At 41.2% G+C, this 25,069-nt stretch overlaps 1 protein-coding gene across 1 annotated transcript in view; it reads left to right on the top strand.

Moving 5' to 3' along the window:
- Window positions 1–25,069, top strand: part of LOC108801932 (lisH domain-containing protein ARMC9-like) — a 73,328-nt gene that overhangs the window by 23,888 nt on the left and 24,371 nt on the right. The window contains exons 4-12 of the mRNA XM_018573839.1: window positions 2,200–2,292; window positions 5,575–5,665; window positions 5,976–6,099; window positions 10,707–10,846; window positions 10,982–11,058; window positions 11,955–12,029; window positions 15,047–15,137; window positions 17,231–17,289; window positions 23,360–23,464. Of these exons, the coding sequence (XP_018429341.1) occupies window positions 2,200–2,292; window positions 5,575–5,665; window positions 5,976–6,099; window positions 10,707–10,846; window positions 10,982–11,058; window positions 11,955–12,029; window positions 15,047–15,137; window positions 17,231–17,289; window positions 23,360–23,464 (855 nt within the window). The remainder of the gene's footprint in view (window positions 1–2,199; window positions 2,293–5,574; window positions 5,666–5,975; window positions 6,100–10,706; window positions 10,847–10,981; window positions 11,059–11,954; window positions 12,030–15,046; window positions 15,138–17,230; window positions 17,290–23,359; window positions 23,465–25,069) is intronic.

The following is a 25,069-nucleotide window of genomic DNA, read 5'->3' as shown; positions in this document are numbered from 1 at the left end:
TGCAGGAGCGTGGAAGAAACAAACAATTACCTTTTTTTAAAGTTAAAAACCAGAATAGAAAACTTCACGATCACTGAAAAGTTAGCCAGAATTTATATCAGGCACACAATAATTCCTAAAAATCTGAAAACCCAGGATTGTTTATGCCCACCTGGAAATAAAGACTAGTCTAATCCTACTTAATACTAAAAGCATTAATTCCTCCTAATTGACATGCTCAGACGTCTTACTTCCCCATCCCCACATCTCCTCCCCTCCATGTACTTTAGTTTTTTCAACTGTGCCCCCCCCCCTTCATGTATTTAGCTGATTTTAAGTGAAAGCTCAGTTGACTTTTAAATACAAAGACAATTGAGCACATGTAGAGCAAGTATGCATTTTCCTTAAGCCAGGAGTCTCTAAATTGTATTTCAAGTGTATCTGAGTTGCAGTGGAGCAGCCATTTTCTGGGCTGGACCCATTATCAGAGAATTATTGTTCTCTGCCCCCCCCCCCTTTATGTATTTAGCTGATTTTAAGTGAAAGCTCAGTTGACTTTTAAATACAAAGACAATTGAGCACATGTAGAGCAAGTATGCATTTTCCTTAAGCCAGGAGTCTCTAAATTGTATTTCAAGTGTATCTGAGTTGCAGTGGAGCAGCCATTTTCTGGGCTGGACCCATTATCAGAGAATTATTGTTTCATCAAAGCTAGTGCCAGATATTGGGCCCATATTTCATCAAAGCTAGTGCCAGATATTGGGCCCATGTATGAAGTGGTATTCCTATATTTAGTTACACTTATCCAATACGTATGTAATCTTCATTTAAAAATATTCAACTTTGAGTCAACCTAAATTCCTTTGTAAACTCCAATATTACCTTGTAAAAGTAGTGGTGATATCATTACTGTGCTGAACATAGGCTATGCAACAAGCAGAGCTGTGGACGGGACCCAGGAGGTTCCCCCATAACAGGGGGGCAAATACAAGATCTGTCACCTTGCATAAGGAGAGAGAGCAGCAGTGACTGGTCTTTATTACAGGAAACCTCCACACAGAAGTAAAGTACAGGAGTTGTTTTGTGGATTACTGCACAAATCATGGAAAGATACACTAAGGACGCCAAACCTTGTGTTGAGACAATATTTATTTGGCCTAGATTTCAGCTTTACTTCCTTTTAACTTAACTTTTGTATGTTCAGTACAGTCCAGGTCGCCAACGTCATGTTTTTAATATTTAGTGGGGTTCTTGGTTGATACATATCTTTCAAATTACCTGTTTGTTTTTTTTTTTTACAGGATGGAAATGTTGGCCTATTTACCAGCCCCCTGAGGGACTAGGGTTAATTTTTTGTTGTCTTGGTTTGGACCCCTATCACTACATCAAAGTAGAGGTTTCTTTGGGGGGTAACTGCTGATTAGCCTAGCACCCATAGTAAGAACGTTTGTTTAGTATGTAAATACAAAATTACTGACAGTTCGACTCTGCTTGCTACCAAAAGGCTCTTCAGTAAAACATTGTTCTAATAATTTATTAAAATGTTCCTTTCACTTATCTGGAGAATACAAACACTGGGATATATATGAATGAATAAAGAGTAACAGTAGCCAGAAAATACTCCATAGCAAATTAAAAGTACAATGACACGAGAGACCCAGAATCATAGCTTACATCTTGTGTGTGTATACAAAACCTAGACCAACTACAGCACCCAGAAGCTGGGTCTGAGAGTAGCTGGAACATGCATGAAGTGTTGTAAGGCGCTCCATGAAGGTCATTGCTTTAGACACTGTGCCCTGGTGTCCCTTACTGCTAATGGTTTGATAGGCTGCACGTTGATTCAGGCTGTAAAATATCTACATCATGTCAATGATGCCAATGTAACCGTTTTCTTTCCTGCAGTTTCAAAGTAGCATGTTTCAGATATCCTGATTTCAGAAGTAGTTACCTTTTTTGTTGCTTTTTTTCCCTCCTTTTTGACGAGAAGACTTTATTGAGCAACTATTGAGGCTGTTAATTGCTAAATTTTTCCTTTTTGAAGTGCAGGTTCAGTGCATATCTAAGGAAATATAGAAGACAGAGAAGAATCTAGAATTTTTAGAAGGATGTCAGCAATAGCAACCCCTGTATTTCTTTAAGCATTATTTTTTTCAATATTTTAAGGTAAACTGGGTTGTTTTATATATATATTTTATATATATTTTATTTTTATTTTAGCGCATTACTAATTCCCAGCCCGGAGAGCAAAGGGACACAGTTCTACAGGCTTATATAACAAATGACCTTTTGGACTGCTACCAAAACGGGCAGGTGAGCAACACTCAGGATCAGTAGCAGACTTGCGCAATGGCATTTCTCATTTTTGATTGTTAGAAGATTGATTTAAAGCTGAACTCCAGACAGATATCAAATACACAAATAAATGCAGTTCTATATTTATCAATACATCATTAAATGCATTATTTTATTTTTTTGCAAACAGTGTAAGTACCTAAATTCATCAGCCTCTTGCCGTCCCTGTACAACAGAGCTCAGACTGGGAGACAGAGAACCAGCACAAGGAGCTCATCAAATGTGTTGTGCTGCTCATGTTCTAACAAGGAACATGCTGATATGAAAAAAGAGCAGTGGGAGAGATTAACTAATCAGTACGCTGATTTTGTCTTCACTTTCTAGTCACAGGCTGGGGGAGGGACAAGACCTGTAAGTGCTACTACATCAGAGAAAATCAGGTCACCTGCCCTACCAGACAGGGCTGTGCTGTGTGGCAGATCTGTGTAAATCTCAGGCCTGAACAGACAGAAATATAAATTATTTTGCAGGTGAACGAGTCCCTATATATTTCATTAGTGTAGTTTCCAGTTTTTTCCTTTCCTGGAGTTCAGCTTTAATAAGCCAGATATTACTTAATATGCATACATCTGTATCTTTGAGACATTCTGGAGACATCAAATTGCAGTTACTGGTGTGTAGCACACAATATCTGTACTGAGCCCTTCTGGGTTCACACCGCAAACGATGTCAGGAAACTGATAATCCTCAGTGTCCTCCCACTTGCCATCCTGACGGTTTGTTTTTGTGCTTTTTTTTTAATTTTGAGTCCTGACTGTAATTAATAAAGAAAATACATACAAAACCATGACCCTCCCTTTTTACCTTTAGTACAAGTTTAACCCTTGGAATATCACGCTTACTTTGTCAGGTGCCAGAACTGAAAGCACACAGTGTGGAAACACGATTACAGGATTGAAAGCTAGTGATTCAATTGACTTTTGTGACACAGACTGTAAAACTCTTACAGGGATGCATGATAGTAATTAACTTTAGCTCACGTGTTTTATCAATGTGTGTCAATGTTTTAAAAAGCTTATTTCTGTACATTCTTTGTATCTATGTATGTACAGAGGGTATTTTATCATTAAATATTCTAGTGGCTGCATTTTTGTGATACTCAGTGGTTGTGCTTTACTGCACAGCTACCTAAATTCGAGTGTCAGGAAGACTAAAAAAAACAAAGAATGAAAACAATGCACTGTATGTGTGACTGCTATTGTATTTCCACAGCTGCTAATCATGGATTTTAAATTATTGTAATGAAATGCAGATCTCCCTCTAGTTGCTAATTTATAAATCTGTATGCATAAAGGAGAAGTATTGGGTGAGTAAAATGTACCCTTCCCCTACCTTAGAGCCGGCCTGTGACACTGCAGGTGTCACATGCTGGCTCTAAAGATTGAGAGTTGAATGATCACAAACTGCTGATCACTCTGCTCATGGTCTTCTCCCTGCAGAGTAGTGACTGTCAGCCACCACTTCCTGCAGGGATTCCCCCCTTCCATCTCTGTTCCCCTAGCGCTCTTTGGAGGGAGAGACGGGAGGGGGCAGGCACAGCTGGCTCTAGAGAGGCAGAGCCAGCTATCAATCAGGCAGCGCAGTGGATCTCACCAATATTGTCAGGATCTTTCCTGGCTGAAGCGCGGCTCTGTACTTTCAGCAAATAGCTGACAGTAGCCCGCTAGATGCTGACTTTAGTAAATGTACTCCTGTGACCCAAAAGAAGACTAAAGCCAAAAAAAGGTTTGGCTTTAGTTCTTTTTTCAGTATTGGAAATATGCTCTCCAAGTGTGCTATACACTAGCTCCTCCAGCAAAATCACCCTTTGTTAATGCACTCACCAATGGTTCTTGATCTCGTACAACATGTATGTTAAAACAAGATTAAAATGGCTATTGGTCTCTTCTCAATGTACTTGATGTGTCTCCATTCCTCTGGCCATAAAATACAAATCCTACCTTGTTCGGTAAGCTAGTTCCTTGCAATTGTCCTTCCACTTCTCCTTGCTCTTGGGGACCCGCCATAAACTCAGAAAACGAAAAGAGAAAGAAATGACAACTTCTTCTAGTGTAGCACCCTAAAATATTTGTAAGAGAACAACAGTGTTGAAGTGCAGCTACCTTGTGGCGTCTGCAAGTACTTGTGTTATACTTAAAATTGACCTTAAGTTACTGTGAAACTCCATGCAGAGGATGCACATGGCCTTCTGCCCAAGTCAAAATTAAACCTGCTAAGGTGCTAAGCTCTTCTCCTTGTCATTTAACTGTTAAAAGCCCGAACCTCTACTAACCACTGAAGTTCTGCCATTTAACAATTGAATGGTTGGGATTTAGCATATAGAGGGGTAAGTCTTATAATAATCGACTTCAGAAAAAGTCAAGGTCCCATGTACAGTCTGGGGTTAGGATCAATAGGGAAACCACAGAAACACAAGGATTGAGAACACAGGAAATTGGACTTTGCAAGCCCCCTGTAATTCAGCATTGTTGCTACTTTATCATTTTAGGTTATATGTTTTAGGCCAGGCAAATATAACAATAATAACTCATACATTTTACCCACTAAAAGAGCGCTACAGTTTGCCATTAAAGAATGACTCTGGGCAGAACTTTAATTAACCCTTGGGGCTACCCCCGCATTGAAAGGGTTTAACTGCTCGATTTTGGTCTGGGTGCTACAAAAGAAAACAGTTATACTCATCCAAACCGCTGAACTGGCTCCCTGCTTCTCCGGTCTCTGCTGCCTGTCTGCTCCTACGCTGCAGCATTGGAATGTTCTTCAGCGTCTTCATGTCTATACACTGTGTATAGAACATGATGATTTATTGGACCTTAGATTACTGCAGCAGAGGGGGAGACAGGTTCCAGGGACTGGTCCAAGAGCGAGCTGGCTGCTAGGATCCGGTGAGTATAACTTTTTTTTTTTTTTTTTTTAGTACCTAGGCAAAACTGAGCACTTAACCCATGCAGTGCAGGGGTAGCCCTGCTGCAAGGGTTCATAAAAGTTTTGCCTGCAGTTCTTCTTTAAGAAGCCAGGAAAGAAAGAAACAGTATATATGTAGTGTATTTATATTGTGAGAATGGCACAAACAGGCCTAACACTATTATTGATTTAAGCAAACTGGTGCTCTTGGGAAAAGTTTAGCCCTTACAGCAGGAGTCACTGATGATTGAAGGTTGCCAGTCACTGCATATGGCTCAGTCTATATCTCGTGTGTAGTTCTGTACATTATTTTCTGTGTTTTTATTTTCTCCATAGAGAAATGTCTTACAGTTGCTTCAGTCCAAAAATGAGATGGTCAGACAATACACAGCTCGGCTTATCAATGCTTTTGCATCATTATCTGATGGTAAGAGACAGACCTAAATACTGAAACGACTGCTTGATTCTGTACAAATCTGTGACAAATTTATCAACATAAATTTACCTGGATATGACCTTATTACATATACTTTCCATTGATGTAGATAAGATCACAATAAAAATGTATGATCATTTGTGTTTTTCATTGTTCTGTAGGGGCTTTTGTGAATATGAGGTGTGATTCACCATAACCATACCCCTATAAAATGAGCACATAGGAACGTAACATAGACAGAAACAAGATATTGAAGTGTCTTTGGCTGTGCAAAAGATAATACACATTCTTTGTATCCTAGGCCGTGTTTATCTAAGTCAGAATCCTTACTTACTGCGCTCACTGGAGACGGCACTCAAGGCAGAGGGGAAGGATTCTATCACTAGAGAAAATGTTCTGGTCTCTCTGCAAAAACTTAGCCTCAGGTAAGATCCAAACAACTGGTGCACCTGGCAAAGAAGGGATAAAACAAACCAAAAATGTGGTTTCGTTTTGGCTGAGATTAAAGTATATGTATAGCTAAAACTTTTTGTTTTGTTTTGGATAGAATGGGGGAAGGGTTAAAACACATTAGCCTATTTTGTTGCTGTCTATTCTATAAGAGAGATTCCCCTTCATGTCGTGGAGGCAAAACAGGAAGTGAGAAGAATTTTCTCCCCTGTTCCCCTCTTAGACAATTGCCATTAGAACAGGTATCCACTTTGGAAGATTTAACCTGGCTTTTAGTTGTGGTCACAACTTTAAAATTAAGTATTTCCCACCACTTTCTGTCTCAAAGCCAATGGTTAGGAAGACAAATAGAGGGATCAATCTCCTCAGCAAGTACACAGACAGCAGTGAAAGCCTAACAAGGGGCCCATTCTATTCAAATCTAAAAATACAAGTTTTGCCTTTATATCAACTTTAAATATAGAAGGAAGGATGCTAAAGAGGGTTTGGACAATATTTAGAACATTGTCCCCATAGCATATGCGAAAAAGGAACACATTATGTACTATGTTACTCATTCCTATTAATAATTACTCTCATTGCAACCTAGCTTGGCGTTATGCCAAGCACTGCATTTATGTGCCCTGTGTAGTCTGACATCTCAGACTGAATTCTCTAGTAACTGCAAAATATAATTCTGGATGAGTTGTGGGTTTCCCTATGAATTGTCCAAGTGTGGAAGTAGCAGGGACAAGGAACTGCAATTATTGAGTATTACAAAGCCAGCAGGTGATTCACCACTTTTCTGTAAGGCTATAATTGAGTTTACTTGGGCATACAATGTAACTCTACCTTTCACCCATGAATTGGAAAATATTTACAGGTTAATAAAACATTTGTATTTGAATAATGGCCTCAGAACATATTGTCCCTTTACAGTATTCAATATACTTTAGCTTGCCCAATTCTTCTTTTCACCTTCACTTCTTTTGTGTAGTCATTTGTATATATTGAAAGTCAAATAAAATGATGACAATGATCTGTTGTATACAGTGCCAACACAAAGCTAGGACCAGGATGGCAGCAGGATCAAGTTTTGCCAGTTATTTTTCTTTCTTCTCTTCAGATGGCACCATTGTTTATTGCTGCACCTGGATGACAGTTTATTAGATGCCACTTATTTCATTCTGCTGTATATGCTTTAACTATAGTGGGTGGAACAGTGTAGACTCTTGTCAGTGGTTTACAAAAGAAAACCTATGAATAACGCAAGAATTCCTATTCCGCGCCTATTCATCTTTCAGTTTGGGGTGTTCCCGCACACCTTTGTATGTTCCTTGCAATCTTCTTACCTTAAAATAAACAAAGAATTCAACTGAAGTGCAGACACTTACTAGTAGAGTCCCTGAAAAACTGCATTGACCCTTAAGTAGATCTTAAATGAGCTCATACAGCTTCTTTACCTCAGCTAAGGGAACCAGATAAGATTTTTACAAGCACAGTTTTGCCCAAATCTGTAAGAGCTCCCTAACCAAACTTCTGGTGTGCTACACACTGTGACATTTATGCGATTATACATATTTCCAGACATTCAAACATTGTCTTTATTAAACATTAAGGGACACCGGATACAGTTATTCATAGACAATTGGGTTATACTGCTGCCTTCAGGAGGATCTGCACACTGGCAAATGAAAAACAGTGGCCAGCCAGATGTAACCCCTCCTGCTCTCCGTATGCTTCAGTGTTTTGCTAGTGTCCTGGAAGGATGGATGTCTCTTCTTTATTGGGAAAAGTTTTACTATTTTTTACATAAGACAATTTCAGGTCTGAGCTGTAGAGATCACTTGATCAAAAACCTAGTTGGTGAAACACTCACTTCCATGTAAAAAAATATTCAGAAGGCTTCTTTCTCTTTTGGAGAGGATAATTAGACTGGAACGAAACTGGAGAACACAGGGGGAAAATGTATATGTAGGTGGATGAAAAAAAACCTCAGTGCACATAGTTCCCCTGGTGGAAATTGAGCACAGGTCTCTAGAGCTGCATGGCCTTTTAGTTAAAGACTAAGCAAAAGCACAAAATGTTCAAAGCTAATTTTCAATGAACCAAGCAACCACAGGCCAATATAGTAATTTGGTATTACAATGACACTAAACTAAATAGTTAAATCCTAAAAATGCATTTATGTACCCGAACTATTAACAACAACGAGTGGAATTTATCAAAACCAGAGCACACAAAATCTGGGGCAGCTGTGCACTGCAACCAATCAGCTTCCAACTTTCATTTTCAAATCCTAACTGAACAAACTGAAGAGAGAAGCTGATTGGTTGCCATGGGCAACTGCTCCAGATTTTCACTGCTCCAGTTTTGATAAATTCCCCTCAATGCATCTTATTTGTACACTGAGTGGCCAGATTATTATGACCACGTTTGTAGGCAAATTAACTATAATTTCGCGCTGAAGTTGCTAGAGGGCCAGACCATTATAAATAGGGAAGCAGGTTGTTTACCACGACAGTAAAAGTGATTTTTTTTCTGTAGATATGCGTAAACAACGCGATTTAACAGCCTTTGAACGTGGGATGATTGTTGGCGCTCAGAGCCATGGAGCGAGTATCAGCAAAACAGCAGAATTCGTTATGTTCAAGAGCAGCTGTTGTTAAAGTGTTTAACCACTTACCGTCCGCCCGTTGTAAAAAAACGGACGGACGGCACTGCAGCATTGGCGGGTTGCCGTCTCCAGACGACAATTTTTTTTCTGCTCGCGCGCGCCCCCTAGCGGGCACGCACGGGCAGAAAAGACCCGACCAATGCAAACACCCGTTACCGGGTGTTTCACATATAGGCGATCAGCGTCTCCATAGCCCGCCGATCGTCTATATGTGTTCGTTTCCGTCCAACCCCCTAGAGACCCCTAATTGTGGGCATCAGCGACTAGTCAATGTTAGGGCAGAACGGAGAATGGAAAGACTGGTACAAGACAACAGAAGGGCAACAGTGCGTCAAATTACTGCAGATCTTAATCAGGGATCCTCTCAAACGATCTCTGAACGCACTGTTCGCCGTACACTGCATCATATGGGATATGGAAGCCGAAGGACTGTTCGAACACCTTTGCTGTCTGCAGTTAACAAGATAAAACGTCTCCAATTCGCACAGAAACACAAGGATTGGACAGTCGAGCATTGGAAAAAAGTCATGTGGTCCGATGAATCACGTTTCCAGTTGCATCATGGCATCATTGCATCTGCAGATGGCAGAGTGAGAATTTGGCAGGAACAGCATGAAAGCATGCACCCCACATGCATGAGTACAACACTTCAAGCTGGTGGGGGCAGTGTTATGGTTTGGGGCATGTTTTCCTGGCATGATTTGGGCCCTTTAATTCGTGTGGAACAACGTCTGAATAGCACCACATACCAAAGTATCGTTGCTGATCAAGTTCATCCTATCATGTTGATGGCGTATCCCAATGGAGATGGCTTCTTCCAACAAGACAATGCGCCATGCCACGGTGCACGTATTGTGCAGGAGGGGTTTCAAGAACATGAGGGAGACTTCACCTTGCTTAGGTGGCCTCCACAATCACCAGATCTCAATCCAATTGAGCATTTGTGGGACGAAGTTGAAAGAGCCATCAGGCAGCTCCATCAAATCTCACAGAACTGGACAGTGCTATTCATCAGGCATGGTGTCAGATTCCTTGCATCACCTTTCAACATCTCGTGGAGTCAATGCCAAGAAGAATCGCCGCAGGATTGAAGGCAAAAGGTGGTCCAACGAAGTACTGATGGGGTGGTCATAATAATCTGGCCACTCAGTGTATATCGCTGTAGATCCTCAAATCATCTCTGAATTGGTGCTGACACTGTCCTTTCTTCTGAAGGGTGGCTACTTTTGTTCCCCATGGTCTCTGTGTGTGTGTTGTAAAGTAGTCACCTCTCCAAGCTCACTCCTGTGATGGACTACAATCTCAATACAAATTAGTAAACTAAACGTGAGATTGTAATCCATCACGGGAGTGAGCTTGGCACGATATTAGTAGATGGATGTCACCAGCACACCAAAAGGATTTGAATTCCATAGTGATCGTTTATTTAAAACGTCATGTCATCAGAACTAGCGCTTTTGGGGCCGCGCATTGCTGAGCCTGATGAAAGAAACCCTGCAGGGCCCCGAAAGTGCCAGTGTTGATGACATGACGTTTTAAATAAACGATCACTTCGGACTTCAAATGCTTTTGGTGTGCTGGTGACATTTATCTACTAACATTGTCTGGCAACGCCATCCGCAATCATTACAAGCACCCCCCCTTTTGGATTGGGGATCTTCAGGTAATGAGTGCGACAAGGGAACTCTACGTTTGTTCCAGCTTGGCACGATACACACATAAATGACATTTTTGTTACTAGGGTACTTCAATGCATTTTTAAGATTTAACTCCTGAGTTTAGTGTCACTCACTTCAAGATTGACATATTGTAAGAATTACAACTTCTTAAATGTATAAGCATGTGACCACATTGTTACAGTATATTTGACACGTACTCATAGGGATCTTTGCATTTTCTTTTTACTAATGTTGCTTCCTCTTCTAGGCGACCTATGCAGTCTGCAATGATAAAGGATGGTCTTATTGATTGGCTTGTACAAGAGCTAGAAGACACTGATCATCTGTCTGACTACACAATGGAGTACTCTGTGGCCTTGCTCATGAACCTTTGCTTACGTAGTGCAGGTGTGTGGATGTATGTAGAAGTATAATTATATGACGACGTATCTTCCGCTGTGTGCCTTGATAATTGTTAAGGGACATAGAATAACTGCATCAATTAGCTAATACAAATTTTACTAAGTGTTTTGTCATTAATAGGAAAGAAAGTGTGTGCCAAAAATGCAAGCCATGTTCTCAGGGTGTTGTCTGATTTGCTTGGTCATGAGAACCATGAGGTATGTGTCTCATTAAAGTATGTAATTGTGTGTATATAATTTTATGCAGTTTATCCTTCCTTATTTGTGAACACTAGATTTTAAAGAATAAGCAATTAGAGTTCCATTCTATGCTCATAACTCACAAGCCCTAGGACAAAACTGGGTGTATGGTTTCACCAGACAGGAAGTGAGGAAAAATCTGCAACAGGGACACAGACAGAAATTACAATCTGACGGGGGTTCTAGCCTTCTCTTAGCCTTCAAAAAAGTTTTTTCATTTGTCTGTGTTGCTTCTTGATAATCCCCCTCACTTCCTGTCTGGCAGAACAGGGAGTGAGGAGACATTTCTATAATGGAGTAAAAAACTGACACAGGTTCCAACCCTTACCCACTCTATCCAAAACTAAGAAAAACATTGACTTGGCATATATTTACAGTAGAATTGCTGTGGCTATGATTGTTTTATAACATTTTAGTTGATGTTTCTTTTGCAAATAGTCCTGGCATTTCTCTTCTTTTGACACTTCTGGAAGCTCTCTGTTCCAACCCATGCCTCTATTCCCCCTCCCCGGTCCTGACCTCACTTGTACTCCTGGCTCCAAGGCTTCCCTGGCCGCTTCCAAGATTATGAGTGATGTCAGGGCCTGGGAGGGGGCTCAGAGGCAGTTTTTTAGGTGGTCAGATCTTCTAGCTGCCTTTTCATGTCTAGAGCTAGCATTAAGCAGAGCCTTATCTGTAAAATTTAAGGTCACTTTTATTGGTTTATTCCACATTATGTCCCGTACATCTATGTAAGGAAGAATTTGATTACAGTAGCTGCCATATAAACCGCTCCTCTTTTTGTCAGTCTCATATATACATCCCTGTAAAAATGTATCAGGTTGTAAACTTTTGCAATTTCTTCTAACCCACAGATTCGTCCCTATGTAAATGGAGCTCTCTATAGCATCCTCGCTGTTACTTTGATTCGAGAGGAAGCAAGAGCTATGGTAAGATACCAATAGAAAATGCTGTGGGGGGAATTTATCAAAACTGGAGCAGACAAAATCTGGAGCAGCTGTGCATGGCAACCAATCAGCCTATCTCTTCAGTTGTTCAGTTAAGATTTGAAAACACACAGCTGCTCCAGATTTTGTCTGCTCCAGTTTGGATAAATTCCCTTCGATGTTTGTTTGTTTTTTGTGCCTGCTATTGAATAATTTAGTCTGTGTGTTTAGGTGGTGGTACAAACTGTCTTTTTAACTTAGCATTGTATGTTGCCTTGGTAAATTATATATTGGCGTACATTGTCACTGATTCTAGTATACCCGACACCACATCCTTTGATTTGGAATATAACTTGAACGCAAACAATATGGGATTTTTAAAGTGTCCAAAATGATAAAGAATTACATTGTATACAAATATTTTTTTTGGCAATCATTATAAAGAAGACATTTGGTTATAAATAAGACAATAAAATAAAGCTTAAGAATATTCACATATGGTTTAAATTAGGAATATACAGATATCAGTATTGGTGCCGATAATGGGCATTTTATGGGCATTACCAGGCACCGATACTACACATCGATACCAGCACTTTACATTTTTAAACTGAAGCGGTTGCAAATCTCTTCCTTCTTCCTAGGGAATCATGAGGCACTGCTTACAGTGCTTCTGCCACCCACACCCACCCACAAGACCTTTCTCGACCCCTGGTGAGGCCCCGCACAGCCTACTTGAGACTGCTTTTTATAGAGCCGGCTTCGGGCTCTTCAGTAGAAGTGATCAGAAGCTGTCTAGTCACTTATACATATAAGGAAATGTACTCTTGCCAGGACATCCACTCCAGTGTTAAAGGTAGAAAGTCGAGGGGAGATAAGAAACCTCCGTTGTGAAGCAGTAACCTAGCACTTGCAAGTTCAGAGCTCTCAGATTCCGGCCGCCGTGGCCAGGGATAGTCACGATAGCTGCAGTACAAGTACAGTCTATAGTCAGTCTGTTCAGGCAGAGTACAAAGAAAGCATTTGGGGGAGGCTAATAGACCCCATATGTCTTCATGGAGAGGACCTGTCACAAATAAATTGCAATCACATAGGATGCTTGTCAGCCCCCTATTTGATATTAATGAAGTTAAGTTAAAAAAAACAGTTTCAAAGACATTTCAAAAATATAATAAAATTAATTTTCAAAAAATTAAAGCCCCCACCTGCCTCCCTGTGCACGCACAGACAAATGCACACGTAGGTTGTGCATGCATGTGCAAGCAAAGACTGTGTAACATATATCACGTATTGCCAAGCACACAGAGTGCTGGAAATAATTATATGGCCAATATTTATGTTTATGATTAACTCTTAAATTAAGAGCTGTAAAAGTTTTTAAAGCGTCACATGTGTATAAATTTAGGTATCATACTTTGTCGACATTATAGCATGAGAGTGAACATTTAAGGATAACGGCAAACACATATGCATTTTAGTATGTATTGTCTATATTCAGCTATTACCACTTCAAATCATAGCATAAGAGATGGCTGCCCCCATTCTTTACGGCTTCTTTCTACCCCCTGCAGTCTCCCATGGGATACGGATTACCCCTGGCATAACAAAACATGTTTAGCTATTCCCAGGTGTTCTAATGAAGCAGCTATACAGTAGTTATGCGAAATGCGTCAAACATACTTCTCTTCTACTGCTGATTATCAGCATATTTTGTAAGGAGTTTGTATCTTTCCTAAATGTAGAAGCAAAGTAGTAGAAAGAATAGCAGGTAGACTGCGTATAAATGTGAAATGGTGCAGAATCTTGCAAAACCCATCCACCTGAATGTAGAATAATTTTCAAAGGTCTTGTCTATTTGTATAAATACTAACAAAATTGTTGTTTTTATAATGAATGATACATTATTGACACCTCAAAATGTCCTCTTCTTTCTAGTTTTTAACTGATAATGAGGTCTGTCAGCACAGTATAGACAGGGTTAATCTATAGTAATCACCCCATCTCCCTTACATTTCAGAGGAAAATTGAGTTTAGAGAAAACTAGTCATATGAAAAAACAAGTAATCTAAGCAGCCATTTTGTATTCTTTAAAATTATGCTATGCGAATAAGAATATGTAACAAAATTGCAAAATACGTGTTATGCTAAGTTGGCTGCAAAAGTTAAAATACACTTTAAAAGAGAACTATGGGGTAAGTGTTTTTCCCCTTAGTTCTCTTTAGGGTCACAGGAGGACATATACTAGTGTCCTCCTGTGACCCAAAGCTCAGTATATTGCAAGCTATTGCCCGCAATATACTGTGAGCACTGGACCCGGGACGGATCTTGACATTATTGTCGAGATCCACCCAGCTGCGTGAGTGGCAGTGGGCTCTGCCTATCTAGAGGCAGAGCCAGCTGTGCCCGCCCCCTCCCTCAGTCAGCGCTGGAGGATCAGAGAGGGGGGAAATCCCTGACCGCTCTCTGCAGGGAGATGATCAGGAAGTGAGCAGATCGGTGCATGTTTCTGCTCACTTCCCGATCGATAGAGCCGATCTGTGACAGCTTCTTTGTCACAGGTCGGCTCTAACTATGAGGATGAGTGGAAATCACTCACCTCATAGATCTCATTTAAAACTCACTTTCTGCCTTTTGATACCTCTGTTTCTGCCAGTTCAGTTTTGTGGGCAATTTTGGACCTTCTCATGCGTTATAGCCACAGTAATCTACCCCCAAGGGAAATGATTGAAACTGTGTGTGGCAGATTGCAGTGATTTTAAAACTTCCAACATACAAGTTGCCAAGTACATGTCCAGAATAAATAATCGCTGCTTTTCCTTGACTGCAGAGATGTGTCTATTGGTGGTATATGCATATTTCTAAGCCTGGGAATATAGTGGCATCATTTTACAACTGATTTCAGATGAGACGCCCATGTGGTTATACTAAATAGTAATTCTGTTTTTATCTTATCTGTGCTATCATATATTTTTTTCAATTCTGCCTTAGAGAAGCACTTTAATTGTCTCCTTCATTTCCAGGGAATGCAGGAAATTCTGAGGTGTTTTATGAAGGAAGGGAACACAGATATGAACCGTCAAATTGAGTTCATTATAAGACAGCTCAACTCTGGTGAGTGTCCTTATCGAACTATAAGTGGACCCAACTTGCCAGGAGTAGTGATTAGCCTGGGCTTTGCGCGCACCCAGTTCACCCAAGCCCAGTCATAACTGTGACCACCACCCTCCTCTCCTGGACCAATCAGTTGCAGCGAGGCACATTTCCCGCCCCGCAGCTAGCTATACGTCACAAAATGGCAGGGAGTGCCCCAGCCGCAACAGATTTGGCCAGAGTGGGGAAGTGGCAGTCAGTTTTCAGCAGGCTAGGGCGAACTTAAATGAACTGGATTTGCACAAATCCCAGGCTCATCTATAATCAGGACATAGCAGCATACTGCCACTGTAGGCGGTCAAACCTGTGTCTGTTTGCATGCCAAGATACTTTGTAAAGCATTCTTGCTGAGCAAAGAAAAAATATGTGTAATTGGTTAGACACTGAAACACATCCTTTCAGAAATTCAGCAAACTCTATTATGGTAGTGTTGAATAAAGGACAGTCATTTCTGATTCATTAGGAGAGCTGCAGATGAAAAGAGATTGACTTTAACTATCAGTGGCTCAGGCGTCTGTGATGAAACAGATGTAATGTTTTATATCCATACTGAAAGGACAGCTTCACTTTATGTGAAGTTATTCTTTCAGCTACCCTCCACCCTTTGGTGTAATGTTTGTGTGCTTTGGCCTCATTCATTCCTCTGGCTTGGTCCATATTTTTCTGAAGGGATGCATCCACCATAGGCACAGACCAGTCATAGGAGTGACTGAGGCAGCTGCATGCTTTGTGAATGTCTTCCAGAGCTGTGCAGTAATCCAGTGTGACACTTCTGTGCAGGAGCTTCCTGTAATAAAGACCTGTCACTAATGCTCTCTCTCACTATGCAGGGTGACTGGTCTTGAATCCGCCCCCTCCTGTATTTATCTGCAGGCAGTCTGTAATGGGTCCCTCCCACGTCTCTGCTCTTTGCACAAGTTATGTACAGTCTACTGATGATGACATTGATACTTATATTCTAATATCTGGGTTTGCAAAGGCAGTTGGTTCTCACAAAGCAAATATAAATCCTCGATGGCTCTTGAGGAATATATATGATTGAGAATGATTGTGCCAGGGTTCAGCCTTAATGGTGGATGTTCAGGCTTCATCTAAAGCTGGCCATACACTTTACAACCATACGCTGAGGGGCGGGCTTCCGATGAGTGCAAAGCTGAGCGGGCAGTGTGCGCTTGCGCACCGGCCCGTGCGGCATTTGTCTTATGAGCAGGCCACAAACCCGCCGAAAATGTTACGATTTTCGGCTGGTTTTCAAACATGCTCGTAAGACAAAAGACGTGCGACCGTACAATAGAAACTGTCGCACGCCTTCCATACACCTGCCGATTATCGTACGATCGCGGGATTTCCCACGATTACCATACGATAATCGGCAGGTGAATGGCCACCTTTAGACCAGCTACAGTTGTAAGGTTCCTCAAGAGACTCTGTAAGCTCTGCTGAGCCCAGCCTGTTAACCTGTTGTTCCTTGTGGTACTAATAGTTTTTTGTTTGCTGTGTTGCCCACCCCTCAGTTGGACTGCTTTTCGACGCCCCAGTGTCTGAAAATTCCTTCTCTTTTTGTCTTTCAATGATCAATTAGGAAAACAGGATTTTTTTTAACCATAAAATACCTTTTTTGGGAGTTCATTAGGGGACACAAGTCCCCCTCCTCTGCTCTTATGATCCATTACTACTATTGCTTGTTACAAAACTAGAGCATGCTGGGAGTGAGACAGGTTAAACTAGGCTGGTTTGTTTATCAGTGTCCAATTTTTCTTGAAGGCAGCAGCATAACCCAGTGTCTCAGAATTACTTCACCTTGTGTCCCTTAATCTCCAAGAAACAGATTTTTCAGAAAGGCAAAATGTGGTTTTACTGTATATACAAGTTTACAGAACAGTCTCTCTTATGTAATTGCCGAAAATAAGTACTCAAACCAATCAGACATTGCTCTCAGACACTTTGACCAATGAGGATCTAAAGTATCCAAAAAGCTTATCAGCAGCCTGCATACAAGGTACTTCTGTAAACAAAAGCATATACAATGTCATATTTCCTGTCTTTTGTATTAGAAGATAAATTTGATGAAGCAGCAGAGTCTGATGACGAGGAAGAGGCTGATGATGACGAGGTGAGCTTTCCAGAACATTATTGCACATACAAAATAGCCCGAAACTCAGCTGCAGCTATGTTGTGTCATCAGGAACCTTTGTTAACCGACCAGATAACTGTGACTCACTTCTATGGCAATGGAAATGTTTCTAAAGCAATGGTCTTGTCATGAACCAAGGAACTCGGATATCAAAGTCTCAGTTAAAGGTACAATTCTGTGACCGCAGCATAAAACCGGTTAAAGAACTCTTGCTCAGTGTTGTTTGTATTTCAGAATTGACCACCCAGTCTCACCAGGTAAAATAACCCCAATGGACTGCCATGTTATCCTAAATTATGCTCTTTAGTACCAAATTCTACCTGTATGTGGAAATGCAGTTAAAGTTGCAATCACGTATTTTTACACATATTTGGTCAGAAATGTTGGAGTGCCACATACAGTGTGGGGGGTTATTTATCATGGCAATTGCGAGTGTTTAAACTTGCATATGGTTGCAAGGAATATATTTGCACCAGATTTATGTTGCTAGTGTAATGTTCATAAATGAGATTAAATAGACTCCAGGAAAGTAGACTCGTAACTCCAGGCAAAAAGCTTAACTTTCGCTTCCTAAAGAAGTGGCCATGGGGACTTCTTAAGTTGCGATTGTCTTGTTAGGTGATGCTCCAGTTTCAGACAGCCGCAGGAGAAGTGCAGCTGTAAACAGTTGCGAACTTTCGCAAAACACACACAATCGGAAAAATAGTGCAAGCTCTGGTCAAAACAGGTGCACATGTTAAACGGAGTGGCTAAATAGTTGTGCACATGAAAAAAAATTATCTAAGAGGCTAAAACTGTTGCAATTTATTTGAGTGTATTTTGAGCACCAAGCATTTTCTGCTTTTTAACAATGTGCTGCTGAATTCCTTCTGCATTTTTGTGATGGTAAACATTGATTGGTTGCCATTAGAGCATGAAGTATGAGAGCTTCTTCCCACGCTGTGCAGAGGTTTTCTTTTGGATGCCTTAGTGCCAGTTCACACCATATGCAGTAGTGATGCAGTCCGTTCCATTTTTCAGCTGCATCAAAAACGCATCACAATTCTTTCCTATGGTATTTCTTGTGCTCTGTTCACACCAGTGTAGCCCGTTCCGATGCACCCAGAAAAAAATACTGCTTGCCCTATTTTAGCTGCATCGAATTGCAACGGAACGCATCAAACGCATTAAAAACGAATGCAAATGCACATGAAATCCCATTTTAAGCACACACAAAAACACGCATCAATCGCGGGAATCGGTCTGTCGATGTGCAACAAACGTGCGTTTCCGAGGGCTACTTGGCTGTATCCCAATGGAAACCCGCGACAAAAACGCCCCAAAGAAGCTCCTGTACTTCTTTGGGCGTAGGGCGTTTTGTAGCGCGTTCATACGGCCTGTAATACGCCCAGGTGTGAACCATACCCATAGGAAATAATGGGATTTCGGTGTTTGAGCGTTTTGCAGAGCGTTCGAACATGCTACAAAACGCCCAGGTATAAACCAGGCCTAAGTTAGGCTTGCCAGAAATTTGCATACCGTTTTTGTTCAGTTTGGTTTTATCATAATTTTGGAATGTTTTCTCTTGACTTGTTACACATATTTTTGCTTTTCTCTTTCAATTGCATCCAAATCATATTACCATTGTTGTTTATTTCACTGATATTATTTTTTTACACCTTTTGAAAATAAATTAAATGAGCAAATATTCTGATATGTTAGGTTAACAAACTAAGGAAATTGATAAGAACTGATGGTGGAGCAAGGGGGCAGAGAAGCCAGTTGGATGTCATCTTGGGGATGTCATCAGGGAATATGTGCAATGAAGGTGGGAGACAGTTGAAAAGTTTGTGGATACAGTGTAAATTATAATGAGACCTTGGAGATGAAGCAGGTGAGAAATGTGCAATGTTTTAAAGATTAAAGGAGGACAAGAAGACTTTTATTGTAGAGCGAAGATGAGAGAGAGACCGGATAAAGCAAGCGGGATATTTGACACACATAGCAGTAGTAATGGAGAGCATATGGCAGCTGGGATAATGTCGTAGATAAGCAACGAGGAAAATGAAGACGGGATTGCAGCATCCATATTCTTGGCAGGACATCACAAATATGACCTGCTAGTAGTTTAACAGCTTTAACCTGCAAACAGGTTGACTTTAAAGAAGGACTCCGGATAAAACTTTTCTTAACTCTTGCAGTAGGGCTATCCCCGCATTGCAAGAGTTACGTGCCCACTTTGGTCTAGGTGCAAAAACAACAGTTACACTCACCTGAACCTTGCAGCTGCCTGGCTGTTACAGCGCTCCCTCCAGTCCAGTCTCCTTCGCTACAGCAATGGCATGTCCCTCGGCGCCCTTATGTTCTATAAACAGTGTATTGGATGTAATAACTCAAGGATCCTTAGATCTCTGGAGCAGAGGGGGAGAGAGGCTGGAAGGACCAGTCTAACAGCCAACTGGCTCCGAGGATCAGGTGAGTATAACTTTGTTATTTTTCCACCTAGACCAAAATGAGTACTTAACCCTTGCAATGCAGGGGTAGCCCCACTGCAAGGGTTAAGAAAAGTTTTGCCTGGAGTTCTTCGTTCTGAAAATGTGAGGTGCCTTATTTTTATGTTGATCCATAGGCTTTAATGCTGATTGGGTTACTGACCTGAAACAAATGTACATTTATGTAGATGTTCCAGGTCAGTGATTTATAGAACTAAAGCAAGAAAGTCAGCAGAACAACCAGTCAACTGACATTTTCATAAGAAGAGGTCAACAATGGCAGCCTCATTTGTTTCTCTCATGACGGTCGGTAAACTCTTGGCAGACATGTAAGACTCACACTTGAAGATGCCTGTAAAACACAACTTCAGTTGCTGAAGTTTTCTTTTTCCATATTAAATCACTTTGAAAGTGATCATGTGTGCAGGTTTCTGCTTTTACACCACTGCGTGCAGTTTAGTAGCTTTAGGGCTCGTTAGATGGGCTTTGCCTCTAACTACTGCATTTGACATTTTCTGCTGAAATCAAATGCATATATTTAGGCAAATGCATGCGTTTGTTTCAAATAAATTACATGCTTCTGATTTAGCATTTAATCCTTTTTCAGTGCAAAGGCTGCAACTAATTTGGTTTAGTCTGTGATTGAGGAACTTTTAAAGCCGCAAGAATGGCTCTTAAAGCGGACCTTTTTACCTCCTTTAACTAAAAAAAAAATTTTTTTTTTGTTTATTATAATACAGGATTTATATAGTGCCAACAGCTTGTGGAGCACTTTACAAAATGGGGGAGACAGTACAGTTGCAATACAATTTACAATACAATACAATTTCAGTGGAATAGGGTTAGGAGGGCAAAATCACATCAGCATTCAGCTCTTACATTATTTGGTTAAAAAAAAACATATTTTTCTTTTACTTACAATTACAGTTTTTACACTTCCTGGTACTCTTGGGCATTAGTGGTGTAGCCTGTGCCTAAGGGAGTGGTGCACCCTGGAAATGTTACATCAGCAGTGCATTACAGGGAAATCTTATCTGTAAACTGCATATTCTCGCAAGATCTCAGGGAAAAGCATTTTTTTCCCCTTGAGAAGTTGTGCATAGTCACATGTCCTAGTTACATGTGCTAGAGTTTCAGGAAGTAAAAAGCCACCATGAAAAGAATGGGGAAGAAAAGAAAAATAAGATATGCAAAGAATAAAAAGCCTGTAATTATCTATAAGTATCTGTTTGTACTTATAGATATAGCTAGGGATGCACCGATACCAATACTAGTATCGATATCGGTGCCGATCCGAGTATTTGGGCAAGTACTCGTACTCGCCCAAATGCTCCGATGCCTAGCACGAGTACTTCCGGTATCAGGAAGCCGGGCAGTGCGTCATTACACGCTGCCCGGTTTCGCGAAGCTGGCCAATCAGGAAGCTGGCCTCGTGAGGTAAGGTTACCTTACCTTAGTATGTGCAGCCTGTCATCCCCAGGGCCTCTCCAGCGAGAATGCGGCCTTCGTCCGGTACCCAGCTGGAGCCGTCCAATCAGGAAGCCGGGCGCCGTCTAATGACGCGACGCCATGCTTTTTGATTGGCCGGGAAGCTGGCTTCATGCTCCCTCGTCATCTCATGACAAGAGAGCATGGAGCCGGCCTCCCGGCCAATCAGAAAGCAGGCCGTCGCGTCATTACACGGCGCCGGCTTCCTGATTGGCCAGACGGCTCCGGCTGGGTACCGAACGAAGGCCGCGTTCTCGCTGGAGAGGCCCGGGGGTGACAGGCTGCACATACTACGGTAAGAGGGGACTTTCTTATTAATCGGGAAGGCGGGTGGCGACTCTTTACACGATGCCCGGCTAATCGAAGCAAGGTGGCGAGTCATTACACGCCACCTGGCTCCTGAATGGGACTTCCGTTACTCGGTAATTGGTATCGGCGAGTACCGAAAAAAAATTATCAGTACTCTTACTCGGTACCAAAATACCGGTATCGGTGCATCCCTACTTTGCAGGACACAGCACTCTCCCCTCTGTATTCTGCGATCCACTCTGTACTACTTGCCATAAAACTGAGGCAAGTGGGAAGTCTGAAGGGTTATGCAGGGCTGTTCTGCAGTTTTTATTGATTTGTTAGTCTCCAGTTACCTAAAGGTAGCTTCATAACCCAGGGATCTAAGAATTAAATCCCTGTGTCCCATGATGTACTCCAAGAAACAGATTTTACAGGTAAGACAAAAATCCTGTTTTATTCTCCCTTCAGAAGAGGCAACTAAGTTGTTCATATAATGATCATGGCGGTACTCTTTGCACCTGGAGGGAAAAAACTTTTAACCACTGCATATGGAAAGGATTTTTTACACTAAGAGCTGTGAAAATGTAGAAAATACTTCCACAGGAGCTAGTTCTAGCCAACTCTGTGGAGTGTATTTTTTTTTAAATAAGGCTGTATGTGTTTCTAAATACACAGTATATAACTGGCTAATATTTAAAAAAAATAACACATGGTGGAGTCACAGGTGGTGCTACACCGGTGGAAAGGAAAGAATATGGACACCGGCACTCCAACAGCATATAGAATACATCTATTTATTGGCGTACATGCAAAAAAAGCAGAATAACACACTTAGTGCTAAGTACATGCTAAGTTGCATGTACGTCAATAAATAGATGTATTCTATCTGCCGGTGTCCATATTCTTTCGTATCACTGAGACGGTGGCCATCCGTCTACTACCGTTGCACCCATTTTTCTCATGGATGAGCAGTCAGGAGTGCAATGGGTACATGGACTGTGCAGGGCCGGTGCTAGCATTCTTGCCTACACAGGCAAGGTGCATTTTTGCGCCCCCACCCCCCTCCCCGACCCCCACCCCCTGTAAAAACAGGGCATTTTGACAAGTACTTGTACTTGTCAAAATGCCCCGATGTTTGCGCTATGTTTTTTTTTTCACTTACCTTCGGCGTGGGAGAGCAGCGGCGAGGCAGCGCTGGTCCGGTTGGAGGAGCTCCAGGTGGGGTCCTAATTTAGCTGGCCGGTGACTGCCTGAGGATCCCGACATGCGCGGCACCTCAAAAATGCCCTGTTTTTTCCGCCCTCACCCTGCAGCGCCCTCCGGCGGCCGCCTGACTTGCCTTGCGGTAGCGCCAGGCCTGGGACTGTACCCCAGTGGAAACAACGTGCATCAGAAAAATCACAAACACTTTGTAGAAAAAGTCTAAAATGTTATTGATGCCAAGATATGAAAAATAATTGTAGGAACTACTCACATCAATGCACTAAAAACCATGGTCATTTGTTTGTCTTTTTGTGCAACATATTAAACCATCATAAGGGAAACGTCTTGGCACCTGTAGAGGCAATTCTGTTAGACCAGGAACTTTGCCAGTTTACATTTATCATTCCTGACTGCCTGGTAAAGACCAAACCACTTACCATGTAATAAGCAAACTGTAATCCTTCTGATTTTCCTGTGACTAATTAGTGATTGTCTAAAAACCCAGTTTAACACCATGTGCTACATTTATTTGACACATTATCCACCTTTGATTTATTATTGGAGAATATATTGTAAACGCCTTGCTTTCTGTTCAGGAGGAGCAAGATGCCCTGGAAAATGATTTGGACAAGAATGAAGCGATTCAACCTCAAGCTGGAGAATTGTCTGGGGAAAAACTCCTCACCACCGAATATCTGGGAGTAAGTCTAATTTATCAATTAGGGGCAATTAGCTACTAAAAGCAATAGCAAGAACATTGCAGTATCTGTTCTTCTGAATGCATAAGCACAATACATACCTCCATGATAAATATCCATTGTAAAATTCAGTGTATCATGTGCTTTGGTCATGTAGAAGCAATCAGGATTCTGTAGTTGTCCATCTTGGCAGGTGAGATGCTTAGAACTAGGAGAGTATCATTCCAATACTCTCCCAGAATGTCCTCATCACTTCATGATGTCATTGTGAGCCTTATCTGGACCACTGATAATCTTTATGGCCCACACATGTGAAATAATACAGCCTTTTGACCTCTAAGTTCAGAAAACAAAACTAACACAATAAAGCTTGTATATCACAGCAAAATAAAAACATCCAATCATATTCCAGTTGTTAGTGCAGGGTGAAAGATAGAATTAGAGCAGGTTTTTCCCTCAGCTTCCAGATCACTACAGGAAGCATGTAATTTGTTTTTCCTACATTGGTTTAATTTACATTTCTTTGATTGTACTAAGAGGTAAGCAAATACAAACAGAAATTAATATAAAATATAAATATAAAAATAATATAATAAATATAAAATATTAATATAAAAAGAATAACCAACAATTGCCTCTGAAATAACGTGAAACTGACCAAAGTAATTGCCATCCTTTATTGTTTAGTCTATATTTAATTTAAAATCAGAATTTGCTTTTGATTTCTGTTTCAACATAATATTTGAAAAAAATAAAACAAATGAAAATGGCATGGACAAAAATGATGGGACCCTTAACATAATATGTTGCAAAACCTTTAGAGGCAGTCACTGCAAACAAATGATTTCTGCAGCTCTCAATGAGACTTATTCACTTGCCAACTAGTAGTTTGGCCCACTCTTGTTGAGCAAACTTCTCCAGCTAGCTCAGATTTAAAGGGTGCCTTGTCCAGACTTCATGTTTCAGCTTTTTTCATAGATGTTCAAAAGGATGCATATCAGTTTAATTGAGTTTCTGACCATTTAGGAGGCACATTGTCATATTTCTTTTGTTGCTCCACGGCTCTACGGACTCATGCCCTTTCTGAAGTATGGGACTTCAACCTAGGGTTTGTCTTTCCACCCTTTTCTATTCTCCCAATAGTGGTCAAACTATTCAAGGCGGTGCCCAGAGCATTCTAGTAGCTCCATTGTGGCCAAGGAGGAGCTGATTTTCAACACTCTCTTGTCTGTCAATTTCCCCTCCATGGGTCCTTCCGATCCAACCGGATCATCTCTCTCAGGGCATGGTGGTCCATGCGAACCCTCGACTCTTCCACGTGACAGCCTGAGGGCTGAGAGAAAATTCTCAGAGACAAAGGTTGTTCAGAGAAAGTGAATGTTTTAAGGCCTATCTGCAAGAGTTCCTAAAGATTTGTCACCCTTAAATTGGCCTTTCGCCTGGCAATTGCCACAGCTAGAAGGAAAAGAGACCTGCAAGTTCTGTTTTGTAAAGAGCCTTTTTGACCATCTTAGATGATCGGGTGATTTATTAGGCCTGATCTTTTGTATCTCTCCAAGGTTGTTTCTGACTACCATACGTTACAGTAGGTGGTACGCCAAGTTTTGT

This window comes from Nanorana parkeri, unplaced genomic scaffold (assembly GCF_000935625.1).
Source record: "Nanorana parkeri isolate BGI_ZX_2015 unplaced genomic scaffold, ASM93562v1 scaffold2565, whole genome shotgun sequence".
NCBI classification, from domain to species: Eukaryota; Metazoa; Chordata; class Amphibia; order Anura; family Dicroglossidae; genus Nanorana; species Nanorana parkeri.
Note: the sequence above shows the minus strand (reverse complement) of the source record. Positions and strands in the feature narration are given on the sequence as shown.